At 60.6% G+C, this 9,825-nt stretch overlaps 1 protein-coding gene across 1 annotated transcript in view; it reads right to left on the reverse strand.

Moving 5' to 3' along the window:
- The window catches only part of LOC102425335 (cAMP-dependent protein kinase type I-beta regulatory subunit-like), a gene marked incomplete at its 3' end in the record, with an annotated part of 13,157 nt that extends 6,990 nt beyond the window's left edge, over positions 1-6,167 (reverse strand). The window contains exons 1-3 of the mRNA XM_006108660.3: positions 5,995-6,167; positions 1,974-2,035; positions 1,089-1,135 (exon numbers count right to left, since the gene is read on the reverse strand). Coding sequence (XP_006108722.3) covers positions 1,089-1,135; positions 1,974-2,035; positions 5,995-6,167 — 282 coding nt within the window. The remainder of the gene's footprint in view (positions 1-1,088; positions 1,136-1,973; positions 2,036-5,994) is intronic.
- Positions 6,168-9,825: the final 3,658 nt, after the last annotated feature.

Here is a 9,825-nt window from a genome sequence, read left to right on the forward strand (position 1 = left end):
CCTCGGACGATGCGCGTGACCTCACCGAGATCTCCACGGTGACTCATTTCCTCTGCCACCACCTCCGGAAGCCGGGGCCGCCTGCCCGGTTCCCAGAACGCGGCCACAGCAGACACAGACGGGCTGCTGGGAAGATAATAAGTCCCTGTCCCCCAGAATAGCTCAGCTGGACCGGAGGCCGAGCCCTGAAGCACCCTGGCTGGGCAGCCCGGCCGGGCGGCATCCCTGGGCAGCAGGGGGCCCACCTCGAGGGGCTACGGTTTACAAAGGAGGGGGTGGGCGTGGAGGCCACTAGCTGCCCTGTCCCCAGTGCTGGTGTCTGAGGTCCAGGGGTGACTCAGGGGCCAGCCTGGGATGTGGTGGCTGCAGGGTCTGGCAGACACACCCTGAATGTGCACCAGGGCACGGACCCCAAACTGCCGGGGCAGCTAGCACACGTGGTCGCGCCGAAGTGCAGACCAGAAGCAGTCCCACGCAGGACGGCTGGGGGCCACAGGGGCCACACCCGAGGGGCACCGGCCATGCCAACACCCAGGTAGTGTGTGGGGGGACGAAAGGAGAATCAGGAGCTGACAGGCCACCGAGGGTGGGGCTCCCGGCACAGGGGATGCAGGAACGAGAGGCCGCGGCATCCAGGCCACGCTGGGCGCACTGTGGGTGTAGCTGGTGGGGGACGCCCAGAGCCATGCAGCAGGGGTCAGCCCATCCGTGACTGAAGGGCAGCAGTTCCATAAAAGTGTGGGTCCCCCAACCCGAGACGGGCGCGAGTAAATAAACAGTAAAAAACAGGAGAAACCACATTCTGGGAGACAGACGGTGTCTTAACACCCAACGCGCCCAACCTCTCGGCCACCGACAGACCCGCAGACGCGGACGCTGCCCACGGGAGCTCCGCCAGCAAGCGCCTACGTCAGACTGCGCTCCCGTACGTCCCTACCAGCTGTTAACGCCACGGGTTACTCTTAGGATGAACATTTACCACCAGGAAGAAGGCGTTTCCAGGCCTCAGCTGGCCAGTGACCTGGTGTCCCACCAAAGCTGGACGTGGACCGAGGCGCTATTTCCCCAAACCGGCTGGAGGTACTTACGTCCACTTCCCCTTGGTCCACGACGTAGAAGTTATCGCCTTCGTCCCCTGAAACAACAGAGATCCAATGAGTTTCACGCAAAGGACACAGCTGCGCCTGTTTGTCTTGTAGCCTCTCTGTGCGCTGCCGCCTACACCACCCAAGGAGTCCTGGGTCTCGTTTATTCTTAAAAAGTATTTAAATGGCCCTGGCCGGTGTGGCTCAGTGGATAGAGCGTCGGTCCCGCGTTCGATTCCAGTCAAGGGCACGTACCTTGGTTGCAGGCTCCTCCCCGGCCCGGGCCCTGGTCGGGGCTCGTGCAGGAGGCAACCCAGATGTTTCTCTCTGTCTTTCCCTCTCTCCTCCACTCTCTCTAAAAATCCACGGATTAACAAGAAAGTATGTCAATGAAAGGTCTGTATCTCAGGTGTAAACACAGTGCTTTGCTGTGCACATTCCCTGTGAACTCACTTCAGTCGGCCGGCGAGCATCCGCCTCCCCACGGCCCCCAGTGCCCGTGTGGGGACCTCGCCCGCCCCCCATCCGCGTGCTCCCCGGGCCCAGGTCGTGGACTTGACAGCAAGATCACTGACACGTGATCAGGAAACTGCTGTTTCACTGGTGACTTTTCCCGAAGACACACAAGCTTTTACGTTAATGACTCAGTGAGCCCGGCCGGTGGCTCACCGTTCCCGGTCCGGGCACAGGCCCGGGTTGCGGGCTCGATGCCCAGTGTGGGGCGTGCAGGAGGCAGCCGACCCAGGATTCTCTCTCATCCTTGATGTCTCCATCTCTCTCTCCCTCTCTGAAGTCAACAAATACATATTTAAAAAATAAACGAATAAGTAAATAACTTTAAGGGAACAGCCCGATGCCCGGTCGGCTCGCTCAGAGGAGGGGGCCTACCTTGCTGTATGACGGTCTCCCCGGCGATGTGCGTGACGGGGAACATGGCGTCGAATATGTCGCTGGAAAGAAGACACAGTGAATGTGAGACCCGCGGGGGCCCGGCCGGCGTCCCTCACCTCACAGGGGCTCGGTCTTGTTGCAAGAAGATCGTCCCGTCAGGTAAAGGAGGAATTCAACCCTTCGTGCCTGCCCGGAGGCTCAGCGGGTTACAGCGTCCTCTCGATACTGTAAGGTCGCGGGTTTGAGCCCCAGTAAGGGCACATACACAAATCAACCGATGAATGCACAAGGGGGACAAGGGGAAACAAATCAATGTTTCTCTCTCTCTCCCTTCCTCTCTCTAAAATTCAATAAATCAAGTAAAATAATAAATAAATAGAATCTGCCCTGGCTCAATGGATAGAGCGCCAGCCTGCGGACTGAAGGGTCCCGGGTTCGATTCCGGTCGAGGGCACACACCTCGGGTGCAGGTTCCCTGGCCCTGGTCAGGGTGCGTGCAGGAGGCAACCAATGATGCGTCTTTCTGTCTCCCCTTCTCCCTTCCACTGTCTCTAAAAATCAATGGAAAAATGTCCTCGGGTGCGGATGAACCTAAAAAATAAATAATAAAGTCCTTCGTGACCCCGCTGTCCAGGCAGCGGCCCGGCCCGCCTGGTCCACCTCTGGCCCGGGCGGGTTTGCCGTTCGGGTTTTCACAGAAATGGGGTCACCCTGCAAACGCCGCTTTGGACTCCAACTTAGAAAGCGAGAGGAGCAACAGGCTGCCCACCCTCGCGCCGGCGGGATCCCGCGAGAACCCGGCCCTTGCCCGTCGCAGGCGCCCTGAGCAGCTGGATCGGAAACGGGATCCGATGCCGAGCCTCTGCGTTAGACACCAGACCCCGACCTGCTGCTCGGCGAGCCACACCCAGCGAGGCCACGCCCAGGGCTGTGCCACGGCAGCTGCCACGTAATTTCCTAAATCTCGTTGTGGAGTGGACGGAGGCAGAAATGCCCCCCAGCCGGCCGACGGGAGGTGGGCAGGGCGCGGCATGCTTGGCGAACCCTTCACCTCCAGGACCCCAGCCAGAACACAGTCAGAGGTCAGCGTCCGCACCCCAAATGCAATGACCGCCCTCGAGGCTGCGCATGCGCGCCGGCTAATTAAGGGGGCGCCTGAGAAGCTGTGTGATGTCAGGCTGAGCTGCAGGAAGCAAACCAAATGCAGAACCAACAGCCTGCACCTCCTGCTTCCAGGCCCCAGAAAACGTAGGTAAGTCCCACAGAATAGCAGCATTCTTCTACTTCCGACGGTCTCTCTGCCCAAGGAGGCGGCAGGGGCTCTGGGGAGGTTTGTGGGGGCCCCTCCCAGGCCCCCTCACCGGCCGCCCAGCCCGGCCTCTGTCCCCTGCCGGGCCAGGATTCTCAGCCTGCAGTCTGGCCACATTTTACAACTGAATTTCTTCAGAACCATCACATCGGGGCTCTTAACACAAGCAGGTCTTTAAGAAATGCTTTTGCAATTCCAGCTTCATATGTGGAAAAAAAGAAAAAGAAAAAAAAAAACTTGAACTCATTACGGTAACATTTCCCAGGAGCCGGGCCCTGCGCACCGCCACCCCCCGGGCTGAGGCCCGCGCACGGCGCTGTCTCTGCTTCGGGCCACAGCCTGAGCACGTGCCCACTCTCTTCCCAGGCACGACTCGGGAGCAGGCTGGCAAACGTGCACTTTTCCCTTCAAAATGAGCCTGCCCAGCCCGGCCGGTGCGGCTCAGGTGCTGAGCGTTGACCTAGGAACCAGGAGGTCACGGTTCGATTCCTGGGCAGGCCACATGCCCGGGTCGTGGGCTCGATCTCCAGTGTGGGGTGTGCAGGAGGCAGCCGATCAATCCATGATTCTCTCTCATCACTGATGTTTCTCTCTCTCTCCCTCTCCCTTCCTCTCTGAAATCAATAAAAAAATTAAAAGAAACGCACAAAAATGGACGTGCCCTTGGACTTGCAGGGTTTACACTTTCATTCTTAGCATTTTCACCAAAGAAACAGTTTAAACGTGCGGGTGGGGCAAACACGGGTTTACAGTTGTGAGTACACAAAACAGAGGCTATTCCTGTGTCACCGCTTATTACTTGTTGTGTTGTTTCCCGTGCCCTTGCCCGCCCTGTGGATAAGACGTAGTCATGGAAACGTGAGTGTCTGCAGGGTAAGGACACACTTATAAATAACGCAAAGAAGCCCCAAGGGCGCTGAGAAGAGGAACCCAATGAAAAGGAAAACAATGCATCAGAACTCGCAGGATGCAGCAAAAGCCGGACTCAGAGGGAAATTCATAGCCTTGAGTGCCTACAGTAGAAAAGGAAGAAGCTCTAAAACCGAACACCTGAACTCCCACCTTAGGAAACTACAAAGATGAGCAAATTAAATCCAAATTAAGCGGAAGAAAATAAAAAATAAACGTTACAACTAGAAATCAGTGGAATTTAAAATAGGACATTAACGGAGAAAGTCCATGAAACCAAAGCTAGCTCTTTAAAAAGATTTTTAAAAATCCTAGAAACATCTAGCCAGGCTACCCCCCCCCACACACACACACAAAAAGACACAAATCACTAATGTCAGAAATGGACGGGGACATCACCACGGATCCCGTGGACATTAAAGAATAAACGATGAAAGGGACCAGCACACGCAGTAACCCATATTGGGGGGGGGGGTGACCATCTCACTGGCTGGGGTGCCCCCAGGACGACCCTACCAGCCACCATCCTAGGAGGAAACCAACTCCCTGCGAAGGGGGCAGGGGCTCCAGGAGCCGCTCAACCAGGAGCCCATCCCCCGCACGCCCACCTGGAGGCACCACGGGGGGCGGGGAGCGGCCAGCGGGGGCGGAGCTGGGCTCTGCGTCAGCCCAGGGAGGGGACAGGGACCCAGGCAAACGCAGTCCCCGACTCAAGTCAACAGCAAAACGGGTGGACACCAAACAGGGTGTCACTCATTCACTCAACAAACACAGAGAGGGCGACCGGGGCCAGCCTCCTCGGCCACACACACCGCAGGGCGACCGACGCCCCTCCCTGGACCGCCGTCCGCAGTCACGCGGCTTCCTTGGCCGGGCGGGCGGTCAGGAGGCCCCAGAAGCGGCCGATGGTTTTCACAGCCGGTCGAGGATGGGCACCAGAGGCCCCTGCCTCCCACACTGATCGGCTCGCTCGGAGCTGGAAACCTCATCACAGCCTCTGCTCTGAGGGCTCCGGACCCGCACGTGGGTGGCCCCCAACTGGGGTTCAGCAGAGGTCGGGGCGGGGGCAGGGCGCCCCAAGGCCTCTCCCCCGAGACTCTCCAAAGATCCCGCCCCCGGAGGGAGAGGGGGACACGCTGCCTGCAGTCACACAGCTGCCAGGGGGCATTTCAGCAGCAAAGCCAGGGCCGTGCTGGGCCTGAGGAGGCCCGCCCACTGCAGAGCCCCCTGCGGCTCAGGCCTGGGTCAGCCTGGCCTGGACATGGTGGCCGGCACATCCACTCCCTGGGCTTCGCTTCCTCAGGTACAACAGGGGCCTGGCCTGGCCAGCACAGGGGTTTGCAGAGCCCCACGTCTCATCCATCTCTCCCACCTGAACAACCCTGTCCTCACCTCCTCCAAGAAGCCCCCCGGGATTCCTCCCCCGATCACCACCAATCAGGGCTCCTTGGTCCCCACACTCGCTGTAGGAAGCTGGAGTCTGCCCCCTGGCCCCCCCCCCGAGTCTGGACCCCGAGGGGGACCGTTCTGCAGGTGACCAGTGAGAAGCCCAGATGGATGAGGCGTCTGGGGAACTCCTCCGACCAGTCGCTAAGCCACCCAGTCACCACAGGGCAGGCGTGACCCCGGGACCAGGCCCTCCGAGCAGGCCACGCCCGGTGTCCGAGATGGAGGACGGGAGATCCTGGAGCCGCTCCAGCCCTGGCTGCCGGCCTCCCCCTCCCTCCCCCTCCCGTCACCTCCCGGGGTGGAATGTTTGTGGGTAACGGCACCTTGCTTATTTTAAACGCAGCGGCCCACGGAGCGATCATGAGATCCGGGCAGCTGGTGCGCCCAGCCTCCGGCCCCTGCAGCACGTGGGCGGGAGGCGCGGAGAGCCCTCCGGGCTCCTGGACGCCTGTGCTCTTCCCGCGGCTGTGGAACCGATCAGAGGTTCCCAGCTGTTCCAAAGGGCCGGGCACGGGCCTGACCATGGGGCGGGGGCAGGTGCACGTGCAGGACCCCGTCAGTGGTGGGGGCGGGGGACACAGATGCGAGAGCCCCCAGGTGCGTGAGCCGCTTGGTCAGCTTCTGGGGGGGACCCAGGTGGTGACCTCCCTGTGGAGCCGAGAAAGCAAACCGGGGTGGGGGCTCCGTGACCTGCGGGGGGTCCGGCAGGGACGTGTCCGGTGGGCGGACGTGTGAGGTGCGTGGACCCCCAGAGGGTGGTCTCTATGAGTCGTGGCCGTGGCTCCCCCACAGGGAGAGGGACTCGGGGCACTTGGTCTTGTTATTCATCTGCCTGGCCTTTATCCTGAGAGAAAAGGCTGCCCGGAGAGGGCTGCTCCTCCCGCCCTCACTGCCACCACTGCATGCTGAAGGCACCGTGGGACACGCCCAGGCCACCCAGCCACGCCCACGCCCAGGCCACCCCAGGCCACACCCATGCCCATGCCCCAGGCCACCCCAGGCCACGCTGGCGCAGGAGGTGCCCAAGGGGCTGAGGAGACAGATGGGCAAGGACCAGGCACACAGCCACCCAACAGGCCTCATCCCAGGGCTGGGCCACGGAGGCTGCGTGCGGACACGGCCTGTGCGTGGATGTCAGGGTGCGGGCACACCTGAGCCCGACTCCCACAGTCCACTCCCGCCAGGCCCAGGCCCAGCCGCGCGGGCCGCCCCAGGACACGATCGCAGGCCTGGAGCCTGGGCTGAGAGGCGTTTCCGCCCCAGGACCCGGGGCCTCGATCCCGGAACAGCTTCACAGGACCCTCCCCAGTGATGGCAGCCGGCGGGGCGGGGACAGGGACAGACCCTCGGGCTCTGGAGCTCGGCTCAGGGAGGCGGGAGGCTCGCGGCTGCAGGGCCAGGATGAGGTCGGAGCGCAGCCCGTCCCGCACCCGCAGGCCAGGCTGAGCCTCCGTGTCCTCTGTGCAGAGGCTCCTAAGAGCAAGGTCGCCGCCACGACCCCGTGCGCCCTGCGCCCCTGGGGCCCTCCTCGCCCAAAGCCCCGCGCCTCCCCAGGGGGGTGCAGGCCTCCTGTCCTCCTCCCCAGCCCTGCTGGCCTGTCTCTCCCTCCCCACCCAGCCGGTCGGTCACTAGTCCCAGCCACTCGCTCCCTCTCTCCAACGGCTCCAACGGCTCCATCGGCAGGGGCACAGTGACACCAGGTGGCCGCACCTCCCAGCCTGGGACGCAGCCTCTCATCACAGAGCTCCCTGAGCCGCTGTGGGCGGCAAATCCCAGCTTTCCCTCCACAGCCACGGGCCTGGGCAGTCCCCTCGTTGCTCTGGACTCAGCTTCCTCGTCTGTAACACCAGCCTCCATGGTTGCCGTGAGGTTAAACGGTGAATCGTGAAGGTCCCAGCGATCGGCCTGCTCCCGAGGGCCCCCTGCCTTCCCGGAGGACAAGGCCCAGGGGACGCGTACCCCAGTCCTGCACCTGGCCCTGAAGTCTCCTTAGGAACCCCTGCGTCCCCCAACCTGGCACGCTGCAATTTAAACGCCACCCTGTGCCCAGATAACTGGGGGGCGAGCGCTTGGCCGGGTAAAGCTGCCCCGGCCTGGCCCCGGCAGCGTTGGGCTCCTGCCGTGAACACCCCACACAATTAAAAACCAGCTTGGAATCTCCCGCAGGCCATGGCTGCACAGAACGCGCTTGGTGACCAGGAGGCCATCCCCCAGAGGGGCTTGGGGCACACGCACCGGGCGGGGGAGGGGCCGCCCCCAGGCCCAGCCACTGCCTCCCGTGCAGGGGGCACCCCGCCCACCAGACACCCCCGGTGGCTCCCACAAGCACAGCCACCTGCGAGGACGGCCTGGAAAAGAATGAAACACGAGACAGACCTGCCCGGAGACCAGACACCTGTCTGCCAGGTCTGCCTCCGCACCAGGTGAAGGGAGACCTCCCAGCTCATGGCCTGGGAGCCGCGGTGGGACACGGGCCAGTTCTATATCAAACGGGTCCATAAATCCAGTGCGGGTTTTTAAACAGAAAATGACCTAAAATCCACATGCAAAGGCCCCTAACGGCCAAGCCATTGTTGTTGTTAATCCTCACCCAAGGATATTTTCCCATGATTTTGAGAGAGTGGAAGGGAGGGGGAGAGACAGAGAAACATCGATGTTGGAGAGACACGTTGATTGGTTGCCTCCCGCATGTGCCTAACCAGGGCCAGGGAGGAGCCTGAAACTGAGGTACATGCCCTTGACCAGAATCGAACCCGGGACCCTTCAGTCTAAAGGCCAATGCTCTATCCACTGAGCCGAAATGGCTAGGGCAAGCCAAGGCCATTTTTAAAAAATACATTTTTATTGATTCTTTTTTTTTTTAGAGAGGAAAGGAGAGGGAGAGAGAAAGAGAAACATCGATATGAGAGTGGAACATTGGTTGGCTGCCTCCTGCACATCCCCCACCGGGGATCAACCCCGAAACCATTTGGTGCATGGGATGATGCCCAACCACCGAGCCACACTGGCCAGGGCACCAGACAATCTTTAAATAGAACCGAGTAAGGGGGATTACACATCTGGTTTCAAAACTCACAGTAAAGCCACAGTCATCACTCGAGACAGTGCGGTTCTGAGCAATGCCGGGCGCACGGGGCCATGGACCAGCCCCAGGGACCCAGGGACAAACGGCGCTGACCTTCAACCAGGGCCGAGGCCAGGCGCTGGGGGAGAACTATCTTTCCCACAAATGGTGATGGGACAGCTGGACGTACCCCGTGAAAAGCGTGAACGTAGATCCCTACCTCACACCGTAGAGCCCTACCTCACACCATACACCAAGCATGTCAAATTCGCGGCCGGCGGGCCACAAAATAAACGAAGCATGCGGCCCACCAGCTGCGAGTTTGACATGCTTGCCGTATACACACAATGACTCGCAGTGATCACAGACCCCAATGGAGAAGCCAGAACTACAAAATTATTAAAAGAAATATAGGGGAATGCCTTCATTCACCGGAGTTAGGCAGAGCTCGTAGATGTAGCAACAGAGGCACCGTACATAAAGAATCGATAAGTTGGACTTCATCTAACTTTAAAACGTTGGTCCTTTGAAAGACACCATTAAGAAAACGAAAAGCTCAAATACAGACTGGGGGCGGGGGGGAATCTGATAAACACCCGATATACAGAGCTCTCCAACTCCACAGGCAGACGACCGACACTCCAGACCTATTGGGACGGACGTTCTGCGGGAGAAGCTGTACAAGTGGCCACAGCACAGGGGAGACGCGGGTCAGTGTCAGGAGGGAAACGCAGGTCAAACCACACCCGTGACGGTGACCAGACTCAGAAGACAGTGCTGACGGGGCAAGGACGAGAGAAAGGGGACCCACACCACCTTCAGGATGGGAGACTGGGGACCCCACACAGCCCCTTCAGGGCATGGAGATTGGGGACCCCACACACACCCCTCGGGGTGCAGAGACTGGGGACCCCACAGCCCGCTCGGGATGCAGAGACCACACTGCAGACGGGTGGGTGGGTGGTGCGGACACTTTGGACAACAGGTGGTTTCTTTGGAAGTTAGACGTGAGGTCAGCACACGACCCAGAAATCCCACCGCTAGGCCCCCCCATGGGAGCAGACACCGCGTCCCCCAGAGAAGGCACAGTGTGTGTGCGCACGTTCACTACAGACCCC

The sequence above is a fragment of the Myotis lucifugus genome, unplaced genomic scaffold (assembly GCF_000147115.1).
Source record: "Myotis lucifugus unplaced genomic scaffold, Myoluc2.0 scaffold_3032, whole genome shotgun sequence".
Lineage (NCBI taxonomy): Eukaryota > Metazoa > Chordata > Mammalia > Chiroptera > Vespertilionidae > Myotis > Myotis lucifugus.